Raw genomic sequence first — 27,075 nt, forward strand, 5'->3', positions numbered from 1 at the left:
ATCTATAAATTTAGCCTGAACAGATAGTCAGTGTAAAATAGATTAGATGCTTATTCTGACTCTAGACATAGATAAGAATCCAGAGAGTCTTAAATACCTCTGTATGCTGCAACACCTGAAGTCACCCATACTTTCATATATGTGCCTATTTGCTCAATTTAGTGTGAACCAACTGTCTTAGGCAACAAGAAAATGGTCCTCTAACAATCAATGTACTTTTATTTCTACAGACTATTGAAAGTAATTCTGAGCTCTTGTTATAATTCAGATAGGCTTATGGTCATTTACTATTGTTTTTATATAATTATTTAATTATTAATTGTGTAATATGTTTAAAAAGGAAAACACAATTCTAATAATGATACACCTGGTTATACAACGGTTATTATTAATATGTATACAACTGGAAATGTGTTTTTTTCATGATCCAAATTACTACTGGATATCTGTTTTTCAGGTTGATCTGTGCAGCAAAAAATTGGTTCGTGCAGAGCAGCTAATTGGCGGATTAGGTGGTGAGAAAACTCGGTGGAGCCTAACAGCAGTTGAGTTGGGAAAACTTTGCATAAATCTCACTGGAGATATTCTCATTTCAGGTGGGATAGTGGCTTACCAAGGAGCATTCACATCTAGCTATAGACAGGTAAATTATTTTCGGTCTCTAATTACATTGTACATAATATATAGCAAAAGAAATCATAGTGTCTGAATAATATAACATAAATAATTATTGTTTTCTTTCCTAAGATATGGTGACTCCACAACGTCCTCAATTACTGGTGGGAATATCACTCCTGGCCAGCAGGAGTAGGCAAATAGCACCACAGCCAAGCTGTTAAGTATCACTCCCCTTCCTACAAACCCCAGTCATTCTCTTTGCCTTTACTCAATGGAGGATGTGAAGTTTTTATGTCTGAAGAAAATTGGATTCTGTCACTACAAGCAAGGGGTCTAGCCATAGTCCATGTTAATCTCTTCAGTAGGGTAGTAGTGGTTTTAAAGCAGTTAGGAACTTGTGAGGTGGGCCTTGCTGCGTTTTCCTAACAGTTTGCTGCCCTAGTACAGAAAGCCAGAGTAGATTTATTCTGTTCTTTCTTTTCTACAGGTCTCTGTGAGGAACTGTGTCCTTTCAAGTCTTGTGGACTGTCTACATGCCGGACAGCAGATTTGCAGGTAAGTGCTCTTTCTTCCAAGTTGGGAAACTATGCACTTAGAAGAAGCAATAAGGATTTAGCTTCTGTGGAAAAATAGATTCCTGCATTTTTACATCTAGGACTTTAATAATCCTTGGGTAAGGATTATGATTAGGCATGGGGCAGGAACTTTAATGAGCATGTGTTTGAGACAATATTAACCCCTTTATGTGATGAAGAGGTTCATTCTTTTTTGGCTCTGATAATTTCCCTGGGGGTTAAAATTTTATTTTCTCTCAAGGGAATGTTTGTGTCGATACAGTGGTGTGTATGTTTGGGCCTCGCTTTTTCGCGCCTTAGTTTGCTCCGGTCACGTGACGCTCCTCTAGACCTACGGAGCTATGGAGCGGGTCGACTGCAGTATAAGAGCATCCATTTTCTGCAGTTTTCTCTGGTGTGTCTATCCGATCCTTGGTCTGCGGAGCAGGTAGGCGCCTCAGTCTATGCTGAGGTGTGGAGTTCCCTGATGTTTTTGTTTTTGAGCGCAACGCTCTGCTACTTACTAAAAGTTTTTATTTGCCTCATTCAGTGGGTTAGACAATATCTAAGCTGAGGGGAAGGACACAATTAAAATAGCTAATTTATAAGCAGACCTTTTTAATAGGTAGATGTTTTGTGTTATATTTTTCAAAAGATACAAACATCCATTTATTTTTGAGTAGATTTTTTTCTTAAAGTGACAAAATGTCTGATTTGGAGCAGGAGTCTGCTCCCATGAATTTGTGTCTTTTGTGCTTGGATGCCCAAATCGCTGCTCCTATGCAATTTTGTTCCTCATGTGTTAAAAAGACATTGCAGTGTAAAGATTTTTTTTTTTTTGGTGAGCCTAATGTCTATCAGGCTGATGCTGTTCAGGCAATGCAATAGCTTGCTCCTGTAACGTCCCAAGCCTTTATAGCGTCACATGCAATGCTCTGCGGTTTCTCTAAATCTCCTGGAGGAGTATATTTGCAAGCAGAAATTGCTGCCCATGTATCCTCAGCGGTATCTGCAGCATTAGCTGTCATTCCCATGCTACAGGGAAAACGCAAGAGGAAAATTAGAGATTCAGATAGTAAGGTTTCTGCTCCAACTTCGGCTAACCAAGTTGCCCTCTCTCACAAATCTATCAAGGAAGATACGTTGGTAGCCTCTGAGGGTGAAATCTCAGATTCAGACAGTATAATTCCTTCATCTGATGCTGAAGTAGTAATTAAGCTTAAACACCTTCGCGTACTGTTAAAGGAGGTTTAGGCTACTTTAGATGACTCTGATACTCCTTTCGTTGTCAACCCTAAGAAATCAAGTAAACTTAATAATTACTTTGATGTTCCTTCCTCTTCGGAGGTGTTTCCGGTTCCAGCTTTGATAACGGCGTAAGCCGAAACATGTCAGCTGGACTAGTTGACTCCTATTTTTGACAATTCACTTTTTTCCACTTTGTGTTGCCTGCTGGAAATATATATACTTTTTAACCTATTTGGAATAAAGCACATTGCATATTTTATCTAGCCGGTGCTCCGCTTCACCTTTTGTTCTGTTTTGGTTCCTGACCGTGCTACAGAGATTATTTCACAGAAATGGGAGAAGCCGTTGCTGACTCCATTAAAGAGTCATGGCCATTTCTACTCTGGCTAAGAGAACTACTATCCCTATTGAGGATAGCTGCTCTTTTAAAGACCCAATGTACAAAAAGATGAAGGCTTATTTGAAGAAGATATATGTTCATCAAGGTCTCCTATGGCAACCTGCAGTGTGTATTGCCACGGTGACAAGCACAGCATCTTTCTGGTTTGATGCTTTGTCTGATTCTTTTATTTCTGATGCTATTATGCAGGATGTTAGGCTGGGAGCCAAGACTTCTGGCTTTGCGGTACTAGCTCACAGGGCATTGTGGCTGAAATCGTGGATGTTTCCTCTAAGGTCAAGCTTTTATCGATTCCTTACAAGGGTAAGACCTTGTTTGGGCCTGGTCTGGCAGAAATAATTTATGATATTACGGGTGGAAAAGGATCTTTTCTACCAGCAAGATAAGAAGAATAGACCTAAAGGATGTCAAGGTAATTTTCATTCCTTTCATAACTTCAGAGGAAAGTCTTCCACTTCTTCTTCCAAGCAGGAACATCCCAAGTCTTCTTGAAGACCCAATCAGTCTTGGAACAAGGGGAAGCATTCAAAGAAACCTGCAGCTGAGTCTAAGTCAGCATCAAGGGTTTGCCCCCAATCCAGGAGGGCAGACTTTCTCTTTTTTCTTTCAAGCATTGATACGAGATGTCCCAGATCCCTGGGCTGTGGACTTAGTATCTCAGGGATACAGAATAGAATTCAAGGTTTTTCCTCCCTGGAGCAGGTTTCTCCTCTCAAGATTATCTGCAGACCAGATAAAGAGAGAGGCATTCTTGAAATGTATTCAGGATCTTTCCTCCCTGGGATTGATAATTCCAGTTCCTGTAAAGGAACAGGGCCTAGGTTTGTATTCAAATCTGTTCGTGGTTCCCAAAAAAGAGGGAACCTTTTGTCCTATTCTGGACCTCAAATGTCTCAACAAGTTTCTCAGAGTACCATCCTTCAAAATTGAAACCATTTGTTCCATTCTTCCTTTGGTCCAAGAGGGTCAGTTCATGACGACCATAGATCTGAAGGATGCATATCTTCATGTTCCCATCCACAGGGATCATCACAAGTTCCTGAGATTCACCTTTCTAGACAAACACTTTCAGTTTGTGACTCTTCCGTTTGGCCTTCCCACAGCTCCTAGAATTTTCTCAAAAGGTTCTGGGAGCTCTCTTGGCAGTGATCAACTTTTGGAGAAATGCAGTGGCGCCTTACCTGGATGACATATTGGTTTAGGCGCCATCTTTTCATTTAGCAAACTCTCATTCAGAGATCTTATTATCTTTTTTTTACGTTCCCACGGATGGAAAGTGACTCTGGAAAAAGAGTTTCCTTGTTCCAGCTACAAGGGTAGTTTTCTTAAGGACGATAATAGATTCCCAATCTATGATGATATTTCTGACAGAGTTCAGAAAAGCCAAGATTCTTTCCTCTTGCCTCTCTCTGCAATCTACTGTTCGGCCATTAGTAGCTCAGTGTATGGAGGTAATTGGTCTGATGGTCACTTCCATGTATATCATTCCTTTTGCTCGATTCCATTTGAGAGCTCTGCAGTTATGCATGCTCAGTCAATGGAACTGGGATCATTCGGATCTGTCTCAGAGGATAATCCAGGATCAACAAGAGACTCTCTTCTGTGGCTTTCTCAGGAGCATTTGTCTCAGGGCACGTGTTTCCGGAGACCTTCCTGGGTGATTGTGACCACGGACACCAGCCTGCTGGGCTGGGGAGCAGTCTGGGGCTCGTTAAAGTGGCAAGGACTATGGACTCGGGAGGAGTCTTCTCTCCCCATCAACATTTTGGAGTTGAGAATGATTTGCAATGCCCTGATGGCTTGGCCTCAGTTGTCCTTAGCCTGGTTTATCAGGTTTCAGTCACACAATATCCCCTCAGTGGCTTACATCAACCACCAGGGAGGAACTCAGAGTTCCTTAGCCATGAAGGAGGTGTCTCGAATTGTTCTGTGGGCGGAAGCTCACAATTGCTGTCTATCTGCCATCCACATTCCAGGTGTGGGCAACTGTGAAGCGGACTTACTGAGCAGACAGACTTTTCATCCAGGGGAGTGGGCTCTCCATCCAGAAGTGTTCTCCAGGTTAACCCTCAAATGGGGGATACCGGAGTTGAATCTGATGGCGTCTCGACAGAACGCCAAGCTTCCAAAGTATGGTTCAAGGTCAAGAGATCCGCAGGCTGCCCTAATAGATGCTCTGGCGGTTCCTTCGGATTTGAATCTAGCATATCTGTTTCCTCCGTTTGCTCTCCTTCCATGAGTCATTGCTCGTATTAAGCAGGAGAGAGCATCGGTAATTCTAATTGCTCCTGCATGGCCTCGCATGATCTGGTATGCAGATCTAGTGGAGATGTCATCTCTCCCACATTGGAGATTGCCTTTAAGGAAGGACCTTCTAATTCAGGGTCCATTCCTTCATCCAAATCTTGTTTCTCGGAAGCTGACTGCTTGGAGATTGAACGCTTAGTTCTTTCTAAGCATGGTTTTTTTGAGTCGGTCATTGAGACCTTGATTTAGGCTCGGAAGCCTGTTACTAGAAAGATTTACCATAATGTATGGCATAAATTCTTTTGTTGGTGTGAATCCAAAGGCTACTCTTGGAGTAAGGTCAGGATTCCTAAGATTTTGTCTTTTCTCCAGGAAGGTCTGGAGAAAGGATTGTCAGTCAGTACTCTGAAAAGTCAGATTTCTGCATTATCTATTTTGTTGCATAAGCATCTGGTGGATGTGCTAGACGTTCAATCCTTTTGTCAGGCTTTGGCCAGAATAAGGCCTGTGTTTAAGTCTGTTGCTCCTCCTTGGAGTCTTAACCTTGTTCTTAGAGTTTTGCAATTAGCTCCGTTTGAGCATTTGCATTCCATAGATATTAAGTTATTATCTTGGAAGGTTTGGTTTCTTTTTGCTATATCCTCTGCTCTGAGAGTTTCGGAACTCTCGGCTTTGCAGTTTGATTCGCTTTATATCATATTTCCTGATGATAAGGCGGTTCTTCATACTAAGTTGGGTTTTCTTCCTAAAGTGGTTTCAGATAGAAATATTAATCAGGAAATTATTGTTCATTTGTTGTGTCCTAATCCTTCTTCTTATAAGGAGCGTTTGTTGCACAACTTGGATGTTGTGTGTGCTCTAAAATTCTACCTACAGGCGACTAAGAATTTTCGCCAGTCTTCTTCCCTGTTTGTCTGTTTCTCTGGAAAGCGTAAGGGTCAGAAAGCTACTGCTACTTCTCTTTCTTTCTGGTTGAGAAGTATGATTTATTTTGCAATTTGCATTGATTGCTGGACAGCAGCCTCCTGATAGAACAACAGATCATTCCACTAGGGCTGTCTCCTCTTCTTGGGCTTTCAAAAATGAAGCTTCAGTGGAACAGATTTGCAAGGCTGCAACTTTGTACTCTCTGCATACTTTTTCAAAATTTAACAAATTTGATACTTTTGCCTCGGCTGAGGCTTCTTTTGGGAGAAAGGTTCTTCAAGTGGTGGTGCCTTTGGTTTAGGCCTGCCTGTCTTAATTTCCCTCCCTTATCATCTGTGTCCTCTAGCTTGGGTATTGGTTTCCACCAGTAATTGAGGACGTTGTGGACTCACCATATCTTAGGAATGAAAACAAAATTTATGTTTACCTGATAAATTTATTTATTTCCAGATATGGTGAGTCCACGACCCCACCCGTTTTGTTTCAGACAGTCATTTTTTACTAAACCTCAGGCACCTCTGCACCTTTGTGTTATTCCCTTTCCATTTCCCTTTGGTCAAATGACTGGGGTTTGTGGGAAGGGGAGTGATACTTAACAGCTTGGCTGTGGTGCTCTTTGCCTCTCCCTGCTGGCCAGGAGTGATATTCCCACCAGTAATTGAGGACGTCGTGGACTCACCATATCCGGAAATAAATACATTTATCAGGTAAGCATCAATTTAGTTTTTTTAATGGAAACACTATCATTTTGTAAATATGTTAAATGGAGGAAGAAGTCGAACTTTCATGGTTCCGAAAGGACATGTAATTTTAAGAGACTTTTAAAATAAATTCTATTATAACATTTACTTTGTTCTTTTGGTATCCTTTTCTGAAAATCATACCTAGGAAGGTCTACGAGCAGCAATACACTACTGGAAGCTACAAATTAGACATATGCATTTGTTTTGTAACAAATGGACATTCGTTAATGTAACACGGATATTCGTTTCATTTTAATGAGATGAAAAAAGAAAAATGCAGCACGAAATTTAAAGAAAATGAAGGAATAATGCAGAATGCGGCAGTATTCATTTGTTTCCATTAAATAGTTAAAGATTTTTTATTTATTATTATTCTTTATTTATAAAGCGCTAACAGATTCTGCAGCACTATTCATGGTTACGAAGATATAAGAACAATGGTGAAACAATACAATATAAGACAACATTTTTCAAACAAATACAGGGGGAATTGAAGGCCCTATTCCTGTGGGAACTTTTACCTAAGCGCACTGGAAAACCTCAGTAGCCCATTCCTCTTCTTCACAGGGACCCAGCCACACTAACAGGAGGCTTAGTGCATCTGTTCCCAGATCCTGCACTAAAGGAGAAGGTTCTTTAGTGCAGGTGCACTGTAGCAGTAGAACGTGTATATTAACGAAAACAAATGTAAATGTTCCACGAATGGTCAGTATTCATTTAGTTTAAAATGGGACGAATACTAAACAGCACAGGCACTGTATATTGGAAATACAAAGTACTTATAATATGTTACTAATTAAACATAACCATGTCAAATGGTTGTTTAAGCTAACAAATAATCAGGTAGATTATGAGTTTTGTCGGTAAAGCTGTGCGGTGCTAACAAGCAGTTTCTGCTCACCGCTCACCTACAGACAACGCTGGTATTACGTTTTTTTTTTTTTAAACCCGGCGTTATCCGCAGAAAAGTGAGCGTTGAGCAAAAGTTTGCTCCACATCTCACTGTAATACTAGCTCTGTTTACGGTAGCGGTGAGCTGGCTAAACGTGCTCGTGCACGATTTCCCCATAGGAATCAATGGGGCAGAGCTGGCTGAAAAAAAGTCTAACACCTGCAAAAAAGCAGCGTTCAGCTCCTAACGCAGCCCCATTGATTCCTATGGGGAAATACATTTATATCTACACCTAACACCCTAACATGAACCCCAAGTCTAAACACCCCTAATCTTACACTTATTAACCCCTAATCTGCCGCCCCCAACATCGCCATCACCTGCATTATATTATTAACCCCTAATCTGCCACTACGGACACCGCCGCCACCTACATTATACTTATGAACCCCTAATCTGTTGCCCCCAAAATCGCCGACACCTACATTATATTTATTAACCCCTAATCTGCCACCCCCAATGTCGCCGGAACCTAACTACAATTATTAACCCCTAAGCTGCCGCCCCCAACGGCGCCACCACTATATTAAAGTTATTAACCCCTAAACCTTAGTCTAACCCTAACCCTAACACCCCCTAACTTAAATATAATTTAAATAAATCTAAATAAAATAACTGCAATTAACTAAATAATTCCTATTTAAAACTAAATACCTATAAAATAAACCCTAAGCTAACTACAATATAACTAATAGTTACATTGTATCTAGCTTAGGGTTTATTTTAATTTTACAGACAACGTTTGTATTTATTTTAACTAGGTAAATAGTTATTAAGTATTTATTAGCTACCTTATAAAATAAAGACAAATTTACCTGCAAAATAAAACCTAACCTAAGTTACAATTACACCTAACACTACACTATAATTAAATAAACTAAATACAATTAATTACAATTAAATAAAATTATCTAAAGTACGAAAAAAAAACCCCACTAAATTACAGAAAATAATAAAATAATTACAAGTTTGTTAAACTAATTACACCTAATCTAATCCCCCTAATAAAATAAAAAAGCCCCCCAAAATAATAAAAAGCCCTACCCTATACTAAATTACAAATAGTCCTTAAAAGGGCTTTTTGCGGGGCATTGCCCCAAAGTAATCAGCTCTTTAACCTGTAAAAAAAAGTACAATACCCCCCAACATTAAAACCTACCACCCATACACCCAACCCTACTCTAAAACCCACCCAATCCCCCCTTAATAAAACCTAACACTAACCCCTTGAAGATCACCCTACCTTGAGAAGTCTTCACCCAACCGGGCCGAAGTCCTCAACGAAGCCGGGCAGAAGTGGTCTGCCAGACGGGCAGAAGTCTTCATCCAAGCCGGGAAGAAGAGGTCCTCCAGACAGGCAGAAGTCTTCATCCAGACGGCATATTCTATCTTCATCCATCCCATTAAAAATATAGGATACGCAATTGACGTAAATGGATTTGCGGTATTTTCGAGTCGCGAAAGAAAAGTGAGCGGTACACCTGTACCTGCAAGACTAGTAATACCAGCGGGCGTTAAAAAGCAGCGTTGGGACCTCTCAACACTGCATTTTTAACCCTAACGCAAGACTCGTAATCTAGGCAAATGAAAATTAGACACTTTGAAAGAAAATATTATCAAGTATATAGCAAATCTTTCCAAAAATGTTTGTTATTTTTTGTTTTGTTTTTACACAAAAAATCTCCCTCTTATTGTGTATATTATTCATTGGCATCATAATGTTTTTATTGATTTTTTTTTTAGAAATATTTTCTTTTGCCAGATTCCTTAAAATATAATGATGGTACACATAAAACATGCTTGCAACATAAAACATTATGCAAGCCCACTACAGTCAAATGATTTATACCTTTCTATACAGAAGGTTTAAGATATCCCGTTGCACATATTCATTAGTTTTGCTAGCTAAAAATTACAAAAAACAAAAAATTACTTTTTGTTTCTCTTGAATTCAGATCTCTAGTTTTAGTTTTGTATTATTTTCAATTATGCTCATAGACTGCAGGGTTGAAATCCATGTTCCTACTTGTACACCCTGCAGCATGTATAACTCATAAGTGTCCAGGAAACATGGATGAGGTGGCAACCCTAATGTTAGAGCAGTGTTTCTCAACTCCAATCCTCAAGTACCAGATTCTTGTGATAGCTTAAAGGTAGTCTAGTCAAAATTAAACTTTCATGATTCAGATAGAACATGCAATTTTATACAGCTTTCTAATTTACTCCTATTATACATTTTTCTTTGTTCTCTTGGTATCTTTATTTTAAAAAGCTGGAATGTAAACTTAGGAGCCGGACCATTTTTGGTTCAAAACCTGGGTAGCACTTGCTGATTGGTGTCTAAATGTAGCCATCCAATCAGCAAGCTTAACTGAAAATGGGCGGGCTCTTTAGCTTACTTTCCAGCTTTTTAAAATAAAGATACCAAGATAACAAAGAAAAATTGATAATGAGAGTAAATAAGAAAAAAAATTGCATGCTTAAAATTTAAGCATGCTGTATCTGAATCATGAAAGTTTAATTTTGACTAGACTATCCCTTTAACTAGAGCACAGGTGAAATAATCAACTGATCAGTAACCATGGTTACTAACCTGCTCTTGCCCCTCAGCTAATTATTTCACATGTCCTCTATATTATGAAAATATGTCCTGTTAGGGGTACTAGAAGACTGGAGTTATTGTATTTGAGAACATGGTTATGAGGGGTGAGTGGTATAGGTCATAGCTTTGTCTGCACATATATTCTATTCATGACAGTCATATTATAACAACAGCATTAATCCAGTGCCAAATAAATAAATAAATGAAAAGAGATTTAAGTTCTTAATCAGTAAATTAGTTTCAGCAACCCACCATGATTTATTATGCTTTAGAGAGGATGACCAAGAAGCATTTTACAAATACGATAGACATTTTCTTCTTAAATGGAAAGAGGCCACAGCTGCATTCATTACTTTTGGGAAATAAGAACCTGGCCACCAGGAGGAGGCAAAGACACCCCAGCCAAATCCTTAAATACTCCTCCCACTCCCCTCATCCCCCAGTCATTTTTTGCCTTTCGTCCCAGGAGGTTGGCAGAGAAGTGTCAGAATTTTTAAATTTTTGTTTTTTGTATCTTATGGAGGGTAGTACTCTTCGGCATGGGACAGGAATTTTAAGTAGTCCTGTCAGTCTCTCATTGAGGGCTTGGATGAAAGTTAGAGTCCGGAGATGCATGGAGAGTCTTTCTGTGAAACCATCCCGACTCATATTAACAGCTCCTCAAGCAATCAGCGTTGTCGAACTTCTCTCCGCTGCCTACTTTCTTCTCTCAAGTCCATGGCGGAGGAGATGCCACTATTCGTCACACTTGAAAGGCTGTGTTCCTGTTCCACGGCATAGATTCCGGTAAGATCGTTTAATTTTACTTTATCGTCAATATAGTGTAATGTTTTCCCGAGAGGTTACACACCTTTGTGGGTCTAACTGTATGACATAAGGGTCTCAGTGATTCTCTGTTAGTATCTTGGAGGGTTAATATCTCTTGAGGGGGTTATTGAACAGGGGGGTTTATAATCATGTTTGTTACGTGATTTAACTTGCTTATGTGTGATGATTATGGGCTTGTGGTTGGAATTTGAGGCCTTTGGAAGTGACGCAGTCTTTTGCTTGGGCGTGCTTTTTTGGACTATTCGGATCACCTTGTGTTCGGGCGTGGTTACATTCCGTTCCCCATTTCCACATTCCTGACTGTGTGGCAAAGGAGATATTCTAGTCCGCAGGGGTCTGGTCATAGGCGGCGGTGAGTGCCTCAGCTATTGTGTGTGCCGTTTTTATTTTCATACTTTAGTCCATATTGATATTTCCTCTATCCAGTTATGGAGGATTCTGATGCTGTGACTGTGCTTGTTTTTTCCGTATGCCATTTCAGAACGCCTGGTTCCTCGGGCTCGGGGAATCAAGGGACTTCTGAGCCATCCGCCTCGGAGGGTCCTGTCCTCTGAGAGGTGAGTTCCCTACCAATTCATACTTCTACACGTGCGAGTAACCCAGTTTCTGATTCCTCCATGCAGGGTGGCGTGTTCCCCCTAGAGGTTGCAGAACGTTTTCGCTTCCACATGTTGGCGATTGTTCATCTGCAGAGTCCAGACATTTCTTTCAGAATGTGCTCATGCCCTATTGTCCCGGGTCTCCCGCTTTGGGGAGGGCCTCTACAGTTCCCCACGGGTGTAACTGTCCCTGAGTGTTGTGCCTTTCGTTACAGGATTTCGTGCCTTCGGGTATTGCTCAAACATGTTTTTCAGTTATTAAATGACCCTATCATTACCAGATACAGGGATTTTCAGTCTGCTAATTCTAATGGTGCACCTCATTAGACATGTGGACATGAAGTAATCTCCTGATTGTCATTTGTTTGAGATCTTTCCCAGTTTTTGAAAGATAGGGCTCCGTTTGGCTGGTCCTGCGGGTAGGCCTGTGTCTTTTTGGGTGTTAACCTCCGGGTTGCCTTATATTTTATTTATATTTGATGGGATGTCATTTATTTGTTTATTTTTTTACTTCGGAAGCCTTCTGGGATTGATACTCTTTGTTACTTCTTCGGAAGTTGTTTTGGACATGTTAGTCCTATGTTAAAGATGTCTGTTTTCTGTTTTTTCCCCTATGAGGGAGAATTTATTGCCGGTTAGGTCCCTAGGTGCAGGTTGGTCCTGTCGAGTTCCTTGCGGCTGTTCAGACACGTGGCACTGTTCTGCTCGGCTGGTTTGGTAGAAGCGCTGAGTGCTCAGGTTATCATTGTTTTTCATGTTCAACTAAGCATTCAGTCCTTGAAGCCTTCAGTCATAGATGGCTGGGCAGGGGAGTTTTTCCACTGCGTCATTCTATCTGACATCTGATTTCATCAGAACTTAGAGTTTTCCTCCCTCATGTGCTGGAGGATTGGAGGGCTTCACGCCCCTTACCGCAGTTGAGCGGTTTGGCCTTCATTTTTAGGCCTCTGGATTTGTCCTTTTGGACTTGATCCAACAGCTTGTACAGGATAGCTGTCTAGCATGCGGAAGGTTTGCAGTTTGAAACCAGTTGCAGCTCTTGACACCTTGCAGGTGTATGTGTAAGCTGTTTATAGTGTATCTAGATACAGCTCTTACTCTTTGACGGGTACTGTCTGTCTGAGTTATAAGAGACCTTTGGGTCTTCTTTTATTGTCTCCGGGTGAGTTGGATCTCCTTTTAGGGATATGTGTTCTGAATGATGGTTGTTTCCTGCGGGGACTTTGTTTAGCTCAGGGTTTTCCAGAGCTGGGTAGGCTTAGGGCCTTTCTCTTCCTTGTGTCCTCTGCTTGTGTCCTCTACTATTCCTGCTAATAGGATTTTTTTTACCTCAAAGGTATCCCTTTGTTGTCCTGAGGCTCTGAAAAGTATCTTCATATGACTTCTAGCCTTGCTCCTTAGAGCGTTGGACTTTAGCTAGGGGTGGATCCTTCCTTTAGTCGAGGTTTTTGAGTTCTCTCGTTATCCGGATTCTCTGGATAGGCATCCATATCCCTTGTGTCTGGCTTTTCGGCCAGCTGGGTTGTTTAGTTCTAGGGTAAGGTTTGCCTGAACTATTAGGTGCCCAGACCTGTTTTTCTCCCTGAGACTTCCGGTTGCTGAAGCTTCGCTTGGCCTTTTTCCAGTCTTGGGTGGTTTTGGAATCTTGGATCTCAGGGCTGGTTAGGGTGTACCACAGTAGTGGGAACTTGGGCTATGTCCTTGGTCCATCTACCTAACCTGGTCAGGTTTTCGGAGTATTTTTTACTCTTTGCCACAATCATCTGGTTGTTAGCGGTGTGGCTTGCGCCTCAAGGGTTGTTGGTTCATACCCAGTTGCTGGCGCTGGATGTCCAATTTCTGGTGCACCTTAGGGTTGCATTCCCCTGGTCAGCTTGCCAGTGTTCCTGTGTATTCCCTACTCTGCAGGCGAATGGGTTGGCTGTGCCTCTGCTTGGCAAGCTACTTGTAGGGGGGTGCTTTTCTAGGACATCTGTGTTGGGAATTTCTCTTTCCATTAGCCAGTGATTTCGGGCCTTGAGTACAGTTGTTTCCCTTCTGGCATCATCCCTTTCCTTACGGATATTCTCCTCCCTATGGAGATAGAGCCCTTGTCTTCTCCTGGATGGGAGGTGGAAAGGTGGGATGGGTTCCCCCTGGGGTCTTGCTGGCTCCAAGTCAGACTTATTGGGCCTTTATTTTGATAGATCCTTAGGTCTATGGCCTTGCTGTCTGTTTGAGAGTTGGGTTGTACGTGTACTCTGTGGGGATGACTGTGCTATCCTTAAGTTTGTTCCTGTACCTGTTTTGGGATTCGTTTGTTTCCCTGTCTTGGATTCCTGTGGCTGGGTTGGTCCAGCAGGGTGTGGGTCTGCAATTCAGGATGGCCGAGCCGTTTAGGGCGCTGTGTTCGGTCGCAGTCTCCTCTGAATGTGTTAGCCTTGAGTCTAGGAGCGCTGAAAGCTGAATAAGATAATCTGGAGACTGATAAACAATTTAACAAAAGTACATTTATTTAAAACATAAAGTCATTGATAAAAATAATGAAAAAGGTTTTAACATGGGACGTCTCCCTATGTGTTAAAATATGCAATATGTATTAAAACAATTTCTTAAAATGAGCGCTCTAGTTTATTTCTGAGTAATTCCACATTAATCTGACATTCAATTTATCTTAATCCACCTTAATAATGTGTTACCGCAGTATTTATGGCTTTTTTCTTATTGTAGCTATTTGTTCATAAAGAAACAATGTCTGTTTTCACAATCCAATAAGTTGTAATATAGTAATTGACTTGTTGTAACAATGTCTCTTGATGTTATTTAAAACTTGCAGAGTTAGCTTTACTTAGCTGTACTTATGATAGTTCGGTGTATATTTATGGATGGGCTTACCGGGTCTTCTGACACTTCTGTGTCTGATGGAGTCACAGTGTTTCTTACCGGTGTTTGTTTCTGCCTCTCCTCCTTGTGTCAAGCAAGTATCGCCGATATCGAAACCTAGACCACGCTCCTGCATGTATGGGTTTCTTTCTCTCTGTCGGCTTGGAGTAACTTTGGCCCCTGTGATTTGGATTCTGTTTTTCCCGGGCAGCTTCTTGAGACAGGTGTTTGCGGTGCACGCTTCCAGCGTGTATATGGGAACTCGGACTTGGAATACAAACGGCCGTTTGTTTTAAACTTTCTTTCCCTCTGCTCCTTTCATGTTTCCTGTCTAGAGTCAGTGGAGGTCACATGTTTCCTGTCTAGAGTGGAGCTCTAGTCTGCAGCTAGACTACTTTGATTGAACTGGCCTTTGTTCCCCTCCCATTTACTTCCTGTGCAGCTCTTGCTGGAATATCCACTGACCAATCGAAATGAAAGGAGGGCTTTTTAAACTGCCGGGATAACAACAAACATCATCCGTCTTGATAAAGCCTATTGGCGAAACGCGTAGACGTTTTCTACATTTGAAAGAACTGGACATCAACTATACCTATCCCGCTTTGAAAGGAGCAGAGGGAAAGAAAGTTTAAAACAAACGGCCGTTTGTATTCCAAGTCCGAGTTCCCATATACACGCTGGAAGCGTGCACCGCAAACATCTGTCTCAAGAAGCTGCCCGGGAAAAACAGAATCCAAATCACAGGGGCCAAAGTTACTCCAAGCCGACAGAGAGAAAGAAACCCATACACGCAGGAGCGTGGTCTAGGTTTCGATATCGGCGATACTTGCTTGACACAAGGAGGAGAGGCAGAAACAAACACCGGTAAGAAACACTGTGACTCCATCAGACACAGAAGTGTTAGAAGACCCGGTAAGCCCATCCATAAATATACACCGAACTATCATAAGTACAGCTAAGTAAAGCTAACTCTGCAAGTTTTAAATAACATCAAGTCAATTACTATATTACAACTTATTGGATTGTGAAAACAGACATTGTTTCTTTATGAACAAATAGCTACAATAAGAAAAAAGCCATAAATACTGCGGTAACACATTATTAAGGTGGATTAAGATAAATTGAATGTCAGATTAAGGTGGAATTACTCAGAAAGAAACTAGAGCGCTCATTTTTAGAAATTGTTTTAATACATATTGCGTATTTTAACACATAGGAAGACGTCCCATGTTAAAACCTTTTTCATTATTTTTATCAATGACTTTATGTTTTAAATTAATGTACTTTTGTTAAATTGTTTATCAGTCTCCAGATTATTTTATTCAGCTTTCAGCGCTCCTAAACTTTATATTGTTTTGTTATCTGTAATTTCTAACGGTAATCATAGGGAAGATTACCTGTGAGGGAGCTTTAAGATAGAACACTTGGCGCTGTTCCTTGTATATCTATTTATTAGCCTTGAGTCTATCATGTTAGCTCAGTCTGCTAGGGTAAAGATTTTCCTTTAAATTTGCTCCATTGATTTCCGAAGAGGGTTTACTCTTCCTTCGGGTACCCTCTGTGTCATTCTGTTATGCACTCTGTGTTCTCAAACTTGGGGTTTTTCCCCTGGGTGTATTACACATGTTTTCATGGCGAATGCTTTGGTATTCTATGGTCAGACACTGGGAGGACTTTGCCTCTTCAGTGGCATTCTGTGCTTGCAGGATGTTGGAGAGACGTATTTTCTGTCTCTATACCCGGTCTTATCCAGGGTTTCACTTGGTATAGGCGTGGCCTCCTTCCCCTGTTTGGGCCCCTTTGGGTCTCTGTGAGCTGGGCTAACTCATGGAGGTGTTCTTTTTTGTATTAGGGGACCTTGCAGTTTCCTTAGTTCTCCTTTGCATTGACCCCTTGGGGGTTTCTGCTGGTGTCTCCTTCATTTGTGGAGGATAAGCAGTGGGGGACTGTCTGTTGGGCGATGGTGTCTCCTGGAGGACTGTTGGCTCAGTCGAGTTCATTTGCGGTCTTTAGTTTGGCTTCTGGACTGACTGTGAGTCAGTGTCTTTGGGGCTTTTTCCTCTTAAAATATTTTCTCAGCTTCGGACGAAGCAGGGTTTTTTATTGGGTAGAGGTTCAGGCCTGGTGCCCTCAGTATATGCTGCCTATTGTACCCTCCCGTCTTGGCATTCATTGTCCTCTATAGCTTGGGTATTGTTTTCCCAAAAGTAATGAATGCAGCTGTGGACTCTTTCCATTTAAGAAGAAAAACATAAATTATGCTTACCTGAAAATTTCCTTTTCTTCTGATGGAAAGAGTCCACAGCTCCCCACCCGTAATTTTATGTGGGGCGTCCTTATTTTTCTTCTGGCACCTTTCACCCTGATATTTCTTCTACTGTTCCTTGTTCCTCTGCAGAATGACTGGGGGATGAGGGGAGTGGGAGGAGTATTTAAGCCTTTGACTGGGTTGTCTTTGCCTCCTCCTGGTGGCCAGGTTCTTATTTCCCAAAAGTAATAAATGCAGCTGTGGACTCTTTCCATCAGAAGAAAAGGAAATTATCAGGTAAGCATAATTTATATTTTTAGGATAAAAGGGATACAATGGCCCCTCCTTAAAACCACAACCTGTGCTCCTCCCCAAAACCCTACTCTATGCTATTCCGCCACTTCACTCACCCTTTGCTCCACCCTTAACAGCCATAAGTTTTAGCACAAGTTTTAGCACATTTTTTGTCAGCGAGGGCTATCGAGAGAGCGGTTTAACTTTATTTGTGCCATTAACCCAGCTGTAGTTTAGCTTCTTGCACCAGTAATTCATATAGATAATCTGGTTAACACAGAGAACAGTGGTTTAACCCCTTTAGTCAGTAAAGTATAGAATAATGATTTAATAATGTTTTTTTCCAATTAATGTACAGGTTTGCATTAAACCCTTTATGGAAAGATAAATACCTTTGTAACAATAATTAACGTTTAACTTTAATTGTTCCACTGACACCAAGAGAAATGGTTTAATCCTTTACATAGATAACACCTTGTGATACTGACATTAATGTGTTACAAACTGTTCTATGTCTTACCAATGTATAAGGGTGAAGTCATTGCTCTATGTGTTACTGGCACACACTAGTTAAATAATTTCTGTATGTGTTGCTGGCACCACTTGGTTAAATCATTTCTGTATGTGTTACTGGCAGAAGGAGATTAAGCTTTAGAGGAGTGATTTAACCTTTTGTACCAGTAACGCATAGAGAAGTGGTTTGGAGTACCAAGAACATTGGTACTAGCAATGCTTTTCCTGTTCTTACCATCTCACTATCACTGTCCTCTGAACACTCTATCTTTATAAAGATTGAAGTAACCATTCCAAGATGACTGCCACAACAAAGTCATATATGCAATATTTCTTTTCCGTGCAATAGCCATCATGCCACATGCTGTGTAATTAAGTCAGCAACCTTTCCAAGAAGGTTGAGCACCACTAAAGTGAATTAATGCACACATTAGTGTTATTTCATAGTGGCAATAATCTTGGAAAGGCCAACCCTACAGTTGTTCAGGATGCAAGAACCCCATTTGGGCTAGATTATGAGTAGAGCGCTATATTGCACTCCCGCTCGTGTATTAACTTTGCTAGACAGAAGTTTTTTTGCGCTCGTTGGGTTACACTCGTATTATGATTTTTCATGTTTTCTGCTAATTGACTGCAAAGGGTTCCAATACTATATATATATATATATATATATATATATATATATATATATATGTAAATACATATATACACATCTAAATACATATTCACACACATATAAACATATATAGGGAGTGCAGAATTATTAGGCAAATGAGTATTTTGACCACATCATCCTCTTTATGCATGTTGTCTTACTCCAAGCTGTATAGGCTCGAAAGCCTACTACCAATTAAGCATATTAGGTGATGTGCATCTCTGTAATGAGAAGGGGTGTGGTCTAATGACATCAACACCCTATATCAGGTGTGCATAATTATTAGGCAACTTCCTTTCCTTTGGCAAAATGGGTCAAAAGAAGGACTTGACAGGCTCAGAAAAGTCAAAAATAGTGAGATATCTTGCAGAGGGATGCAGCACTCTCAAAATTGCAAAGCTTCTGAAGCATGTTCATCGAACAATCAAGCGTTTCATTCAAAATAGTCAACAGGGTCGCAAGAAGCGTGTGGAGAAACCAAGGCGCAAAATAACTGCCCATGAACTGAGAAAAGTCAAGCATGCAGCTGCCAAGATGCCACTTGCCACCAGTTTGGCCATATTTCAGAGCTGCAACATCACTGGAGTGCCCAAAAGCACAAGGTGTGCAATACTCAGAGACATGGCCAAGGTAAGAAAGGCTGAAAGACGACCACCACTGAACAAGACACACAAGCTGAAACGTCAAGACTGGGCCAAGAAATATCTCAAGACTGATTTTTCTAAGGTTTATTGGACTGATGAAATGAGAGTGAGTCTTGATGGGCCAGATGGATGGGCCCGTGGCTGGATTGGTAAAGGGCAGAGAGTTCCAGTCCGACTCAGACGCCAGCAAGGTGGAGGTGGAGTACTGGTTTGGGCTGGTATCATCAAAGATGAGCTTGTGGGGCCTTTTCGGGTTGAGAACCTGTGGTCCATCATCAAATGTGAGATTTACAAGGAGGGAAAACAGTACACCTCTCTGAACAGTGTCTGGGAGGCTGTGGTTGCTGCTGCACGCAATGTTGATGGTGAACAGATAAAAACACTGACAGAATCCATGGATGGCAGGCTTTTGAGTGTCCTTGCAAAGAAAGGTGGCTATATTGGTCACTGATTTGTTTTTGTTTTGTTTTTGAATGTCAGAAATGTATATTTGTGAATGTTGAGATGTTATATTGGTTTCACTGGTAAAAATAAATAATTGAAATGGGTATATATTTGTTTTTTGTTAAGTTGCCTAATAATTATGCACAGTAATAGTCACCTGCACACACAGATATCCCCCTAAAATAGCTATAACTAAAAACAAACTAAAAACTACTTCCAAAACTATTCAGCTTTGATATTAATGAGTTTTTTGGATTCATTGAGAACATGGTTGGGGTTCAATAATAAAATTAATCCTCAAAAATACAGCTTGCCTAATAATTCTGCACTCGTTGTATATATAGATATATAGATATATAGATAGATAGACGTATCTCTATGTTAAAGCCCTTTGCCTACCTTTTTTTCTAGCACCTGAGACCGCATATCTTTGAGCCCTTATAACTTTTTAATGCAATTGTTTTAAAGTTGTTTTTTTTATCAGACTGTGTTATTATGAGTGTACTGTATAATGTATTTTTGATGTGTTTTGTGCAACACTTTTTATCTTGTGTAACAGTTAAACAGGGCTCTTAAGTCACGCTAACCCGACACTCAAGCGAGCGTGTTTAGTTCCAACTCATAATACGCACACTATTTCAATTCACTTGTTTGCTACAGTTAGAGCGCCAAAGTTCCCTATGCCCCTCTTGTAAAGTAAGCAGCTTCACTAAAAAAGCATTCACAATGTAATTCGAAAAAAGAAAAAAATCTAGTTCTATCTGAATTTTTGTGATCAAATAAAATAAAAATGTAGCGTTTATTAACAAAATAAAAAATAAAAATGAACAAAATATGTTGATTAAAAACATTTTAACCCCTTTTCAATTTCTTACCCTTAAGGACCAGGGCTATTTTTACATTTCTGCTGTGTTTGTGTTTAGCTTTAATTTTCCTCTTACTTATTTACTGTACTCACACATATTATATACCATTTTTTTCGCCATTAAATGGAATTTCTAAAGATACCATTATTTTCATCATATCTTATAATTTACTATAAAAAAAAGTATAAAATATGATGAAAAAATTGAAAAAAACACACTTTTTCTAACTTTGACCCCCAAAATCTGTTACACATCTACAACCACCAAAAAACAACCATGCTAAATAGTTTCTAAATTTTGTCCTTAGTTTAGAAATACCCAATCTTTACATGTTGTTTGCTTTATTTGCAAGTTATAGGGCAATAAATGCAAGTAGCACTTTACTATTTCCAAACCATTTTTTTTCTTCAAACTTAGCGATAGTTACATTGGAACACTCATATCTGTCAGGAATCCCTGAATATCTGAATATTTTGAAAAATGATTTGCCCCTCCTCTCCCACCCACAACCGCCACCCACCACCCTCTCCCACCACTTCAACATTATGAAGTACCGGATCGCGCGTGCACACGCACCCTCCAACCCCCACGTGTGCTCCTGCGTGCACCCGACACTCGTTTCCGACTGCTGGCCGAAAGATTGCCAGCGATGGGCCGCCCACCCACCTCCCTGCAGCTGCTTCCACCCACCAAAGATCGGCACCATCGCTGGCCGATGCAGAGAGGGCCACAGAGTGGCTCTCTCTGCATCAGTGTTTAAAAAAAGGTATTGCAGTGATGCCTCACTATGGAGGCATCACGGCAATACCTTGAAAGGGGCTGGAAGCGATCAGCATCGCTTCCAGCTGCTTTAAACCTCTAACGACGTACAGGGTATGTCGTTGGTCTTTAAAGACCAGTTTGTGTTTGACGTACCCTGTACAACGTGTGTCGTTAAGGTGATAAACATCCAAAACTAGTAACCCTATTACCACACTGGGGAAAGAAATACAATCAAACTCGAATATTGAATGTGTGATAAAAGAACTACCCACTAAAACAGGCAGTAATTGCCATTAATGTTATAGAGGCAAAACAAAAGTTTCCTTTTAAAAATCCCTGTTGGGTACAATTAATTAAATTATCCCCAAATTAACTATAATATAGGATGACCACTATCTATGGTGACATTGCCACTGGCAAAACACGCATCAGGCATTTTTATTACCTCAACTACCAGAAATATAGCTTGTTTCTATTGATACTTATGGTAATACTAGGGATTGTATCATTTTTGCAATTAACATGGCAGTACATTTAAAGGGATTAAACTTGCATGATTCAGATAGAGCATGTCATTTTAAGAAACTTTTAAATTCACTTTAATTTTCAAATGTGCTTCATTTCTTATTATCCCTTGTTAAAAAAAATGAATATGCACATATCATACACTATTGGGAGCTGCTGCTAATTGGTGCCTGCACACATTTGTCTCTTGTGATTGGCTAAATAGATATTTTCAGCTTCCTGTCAGTAGTACAATGCTGTCCCTTCAGCAATGGATAACAAGAGAATGAAGAACATTTAATAATATAATTAAATAGGAAAGCTGTTTAAAATTGTATGTTCTATCTGAATCATAAAAGAAAATGTTGGGGTTTACTATCCCTTTAATGTTTTGAGAGACATCAGAATAGATGTTTGGTGTTTATTGTTTTTTTCTATTGTTGCCTGTTACTTTATAAGATACATTTTAGAATGTACGGTAGGGAAAATGGGATGTTACTGTCACTGGAAGACTCATATAAAATACATGCATTCCTGTAGGAAAATGAATACATAAATTGTTAAATGACTGCTAAACAATAATCTGTTTCAGAGTTCATATTTACAAATGTAATGATTTTTCCCAATGCATTGCACACTTCTAAACTTGTGGATCCTCATCAGAAATGCAAGTAAGTGTTTTTTGTACTTAAAATGCATGTGTGTGTTATGAATAACTGCTGTCATGTCATTGTACTACACTACTAATTAGCTGTAGTGATCGTCAAAAACACTTTGTCAGCAAAAATCTAGCTCATAAAAAGCATAATTACCATGAAGTTGTATTAAAGGGACAGTAAAGACAAAATTAAAATTCTGTGGTTAACATAGAAAAAAATCATATTTAAGTCTATTATCAAATTAGCTTTGTTCACTTGGTATGTAAGAACAAACCTAGGTAGGGATGAAGTAGCTCAGGAGTGTGCGCATGCAAACTTTGCACTTTGTTTGGTATCCTTTGTTGGAAAGGTCATTGGCTCAACACATATATTGAGTTCATTACGTCTGGAGCAGAGTTTAAACACATAGTTATACACAAGCAGTTGTGCAATAATAAAATGCTGTAAGACATTAGAGCAGTGTTTCCCAACTCCAGTCATCAGGGAGCCCTAACAGGCTGTTTGGTAGCTCAATCATTTAAATCTGGCCTGTTAGGGGTTCTTGAGGACTGGAATTAAAAAAAAACACTGCATTAAAAGCAATTGATTTTTGTGCCTTTATGTCCCTTTAAAAAACTTGTGCTCAACAATCATTTTGTGTTTTATTGTATGTACCAGATGGATCATTTAAAGGGATATTACATGCAAAATTTAATTCTGCACAGTGATTTATTATTTATTGTGCCTGCTTTTCCTGCAATTTAACTCTAAAACGGATACTTCCCTCTATGTCAGGCTGGAGTGCAATTCGGTATCATGACCCTCCTATATGCTTCACAGTGATTGACCAGTGTTCTTAATTGGCAACAACAGAGGAGATAAGATACACATACCCAAGGAGTGTGTCCTGGAATTGCACAACAATGCAAATGTTGTGAGAAAAATAGATGTACATGCTTTTAAATCATTTTTGTTATGGAGATCTCTTTTTAATGCAGTGATACATTTCTGATGCATATCTGAAAATAACAATGATACACTTAATTAATTATAAATTTATATTCAAATAAAAGATCAAAGTAAGGTTTTAGATAAAATTTACTAATTAAATATACCCATGTCAAATGGTTGTTTAAATGAACAGATAATGTATATTACAGTGACGTGTGGTGAGGTCAGAGGCTGGTGAGGCACTGGCTATGATACGCCCAAAACACACACACACATATATATATATATATATATATATATATATATATATATATATATATATATATATATATATATACATATACACACTATATTGGACACTTTGAAGTAAAAATATTTTGTAGTAATTTAGCAAACCTTTACGAGTATGATTTATTTCATTAGGTGGTGAGAGTCCACAGGTCATTACTCCTGGGAATTGAACTCCTGTCCACTAGTAGGAGGCAAAGATACCCAACACTTCACAAGATACCCAACACTTCACAAGCTTTTTATCCCTCTAACCTCTCTTATATTCCAATCTTAATATTTTCCTTCAGGAGGAAGTTGAAGAAGTGAGGTGCTCCAGTTTCTTCATGAACAAAAAGGGTTGCTTTTCTCCTTCACAGGATTCCTGGATATACATAGTGGGGAGTGTCAGAGTACTTAGGTAGTGTTTGCAAGTCTCCTGTGGTAGTTTATCACTAGCCTACCACAGTTGTCACAGGAACTGGCCCCTAGCCCTTCTGGCCCTTCTGCACAGGTGTCATTGGGATTTGTCCCACATCCTCCTCCTGTTGGCTCATCATTGTACTCTTTGTGATATCCTCTGCTGTGGCCTGCACTGCAAATACATATTTCTCTTGTTAAGTGTATCCAGTCCACGGATCATCCATTACTTATGGGATATTAACTCCTCCCCAACAGGAAGTGCAAGAGGATTCACCCAGCAGAGCTGCTATATAGCTCCTCCCCTAACTGCCACTACCAGTCATTCTCTTGCACCCAACGAATAGATAGGATGTGTGAGAGGACTGTGGTGATTATACTTAGTTTCATACCTTCAATCAAAAGTTTGTTATTTTATAATAGCACCTGAGTGTGTTATTCCTTCTCTGGTAGAATTTGAAGAAGAATCTACCTGAGTTTTTCTATGATTTTAGCCGGAGTAGTTAAGATCATATTGCTGTTTCTCGGCCATCTGAGGAGAGGTAAACTTCAGATCAGGGGACAGCGGGCAGATTAATCTGCAAAGAGGTATGTAGCAGCTTATTATTTTCTGACAATGGAATTGATGAGAAAATTCTGCCATACCGATATAATGTAAACTCAGCCTTAAATGCAGTAGCAGCAACTGGTATCAGGCTGTCATGTATGTATATTTTACACTTCAGTATTCTGGGGAATGGCACTTCACTGGAATTATACTGTATGCATAAAACTTTAGCCTAATTTGCAGGGACTAGCAACAGGCTTTTTAATAACACTCAATTTATTAATGTTAAACGTTTTTTGCTGGCATGTAAAATCGTTTAATTTTCTGAGGTACTGGGTGAAAAAATGTTTTGGGCACTATTTTTTTCCACTTGGCAGTCGTTTTATTTAATTTATGACAGTTTACTGATCTCTCTCACTGTTATGTGTGAGGGGGAGGGGCCTTTTTTGGTGCTTTTGCTACGCATCAAAAAATTCAGTCAGAAGTTTATTGTCTTCCCTGCATGATCCGGTTCATCTCTACAGAACTCAGGGGTCTTCAAAACTTGTTTTGAGGGAGGTAATCACTCACAGCAGAGCTGTGAGATTGTAGTTGACTGTGATAAAAAAACGTTTATTTCTGTATTTTTTTTTTTTTTTCTGCTATCAGGGTTAGTTATCCTTTGCTAATGGGAGCAATCCTTTGCTAAAATTGTGTTTTTTACAAAGATTTGATGCTATAACTTTTCAGTTTATTAATTTTCAACTGTCATAACTTTTTCTGTGCTTCTTATAGGCACAGTACGTTTTCATATTATAGTAAATTACTTGAAAAGTATTTCCAAGTTGCTAGTTTATTTGCTAGTGTGTTAAACATGTCTGATTCAGAGGAAGATATCTGTGCTATATGTGCTAAAGCCAAAGTGGAGCCCAATAGAAATTTATGTACTAACTGTATTGATGCTACTTTAAATAAAAGTCAATCTGTACAAATTGAACATATTTCACCAAACAACGAGGGGAGAGTTATGCCGACTAACTCGCCTCACGTGTCAGTACCTGCATCTCCCGCTAGGGAGGTGCGTGATATTGTAGCGCCGAGTACATCTGGGCGGCCATTACAAATCACATTACAGGATATGGCTACTGTTATGACTGAAGTTTTGGCTAAATTACCAGAACTAAGAGGTAAGCGTGATCACTCTGGGGTGAGAACAGAGTGCGCTGATAATATTAGGGCCATGTCAGACACTGCGTCACAATTTGCAGAACATGAGGACGGAGAGCTTCATTCTGCGGGTGACGGTTCTGATCCAAACAAACTGGATTCAGATATTTCAAATTTTAAATTTAAGCTGGAAAACCTCCGTGTATTACTAGGGGAGGTGTTAGCGGCTCTGAATGATTGTAACACAGTTGCAATACCAGAGAAAATGTGTAGGTTGGATAAATATTTTGCGGTACCGGCGAGTACTGACGTTTTTCCTATACCTAAGAGACTTACTGAAATTGTTACTAAGGAGTGGGATAGACCCGGTGTGCCGTTCTCACCCCCTCCGATATTTAGAAAGATGTTTCCAATAGACGCCACCACACGGGACTTATGGCAAACGGTCCCTAAGGTGGAGGGAGCAGTTTCTACTTTAGCTAAGCGTACCACTATCCCGGTGGAGGATAGCTGTGCCTTTTCAGATCCAATGGATAAAAAGTTAGAGGGTTACCTTAAGAAAATGTTTGTTCAACAAGGTTTTATATTGCAACCTCTTGCATGCATTGCGCCTGTCACGGCTGCAGCAGCATTTTGGTTTGAGTCTCTGGAAGAGACACTTGAATCAGCTCCATTAGATGAGATTACACACAAGCTTAAAGCCCTTAAGTTAGCTAACTCATTTATTTCAGATGCCGTAGTACATTTAACTAAACTTACGGCTAAGAATTCCGGATTCGCCATTCAGGCACGCAGAGCACTGTGGCTAAAATCCTGGTCAGCTGACGTTACTTCTAAATCTAAATTGCTTAATATACCTTTCAAAGGGCAGACCTTATTCGGGCCCGGGTTGAAAGAAATTATCGCTGACATTACAGGAGGTAAAGGCCATGCCCTGCCTCAAGACAGAGCCAAACCTAAGGCTAGACAGTCTAATTTTCGTTCCTTTCGTAATTTCAAAGCAGGAGCAGCATCAACTTCCTCTGCACCAAAACAGGAAGGAGCTGTTGCTCGCTACAGACAAGGCTGGAGACCTAACCAGTCCTGGAACAAGGGCAAGCAGGCCAGGAAACCTGCTGCTGCCCCTAAGACAGCATGAATCGAGGGCCCCCGATCCGGGAACGGATCTAGTGGGGGGCAGACTTTCTCTCTTCGCCCAGGCTTGGGCAAGAGATGTCCAGGATCCCTGGGCGTTAGAGATCATATCTCAGGGATACCTTCTAGACTTCAAATTCTCTCCCCCAAGAGGGAGATTTCATCTGTCAAGGTTGTCAACAAACCAAATAAAGAAAGAGGCGTTTCTACGCTGCGTACAAGATCTTTTATTAATGGGAGTGATCCATCCGGTTCCGCGGTCGGAACAAGGACAAGGGTTTTACTCAAATCTGTTTGTGGTTCCCAAAAAAGAGGGAACTTTCAGGCCAATCTTGGATTTAAAGATCCTAAACAAATTCCTAAGAGTTCCATCGTTCAAAATGGAAACTATTCGGACAATTTTACCCATGATCCAAAAGGGTCAGTACATGACCACAGTGGATTTAAAGGATGCTTGCCTTC

The 27,075-nt window shown here is 40.1% G+C and overlaps 1 protein-coding gene across 1 annotated transcript in view; it reads left to right on the forward strand.

Annotated features, from left to right (window-relative positions):
- Window positions 1–27,075, forward strand: part of DNAH7 (dynein axonemal heavy chain 7) — a 784,664-nt gene that overhangs the window by 470,276 nt on the left and 287,313 nt on the right. Inside the window, exon 44 of the mRNA XM_053698573.1 lies at window positions 458–643. Coding sequence (XP_053554548.1) covers window positions 458–643 — 186 coding nt within the window. The remainder of the gene's footprint in view (window positions 1–457; window positions 644–27,075) is intronic.

The sequence above is a fragment of the Bombina bombina genome, chromosome 1 (assembly GCF_027579735.1).
Source record: "Bombina bombina isolate aBomBom1 chromosome 1, aBomBom1.pri, whole genome shotgun sequence".
NCBI lineage: Eukaryota > Metazoa > Chordata > Amphibia > Anura > Bombinatoridae > Bombina > Bombina bombina.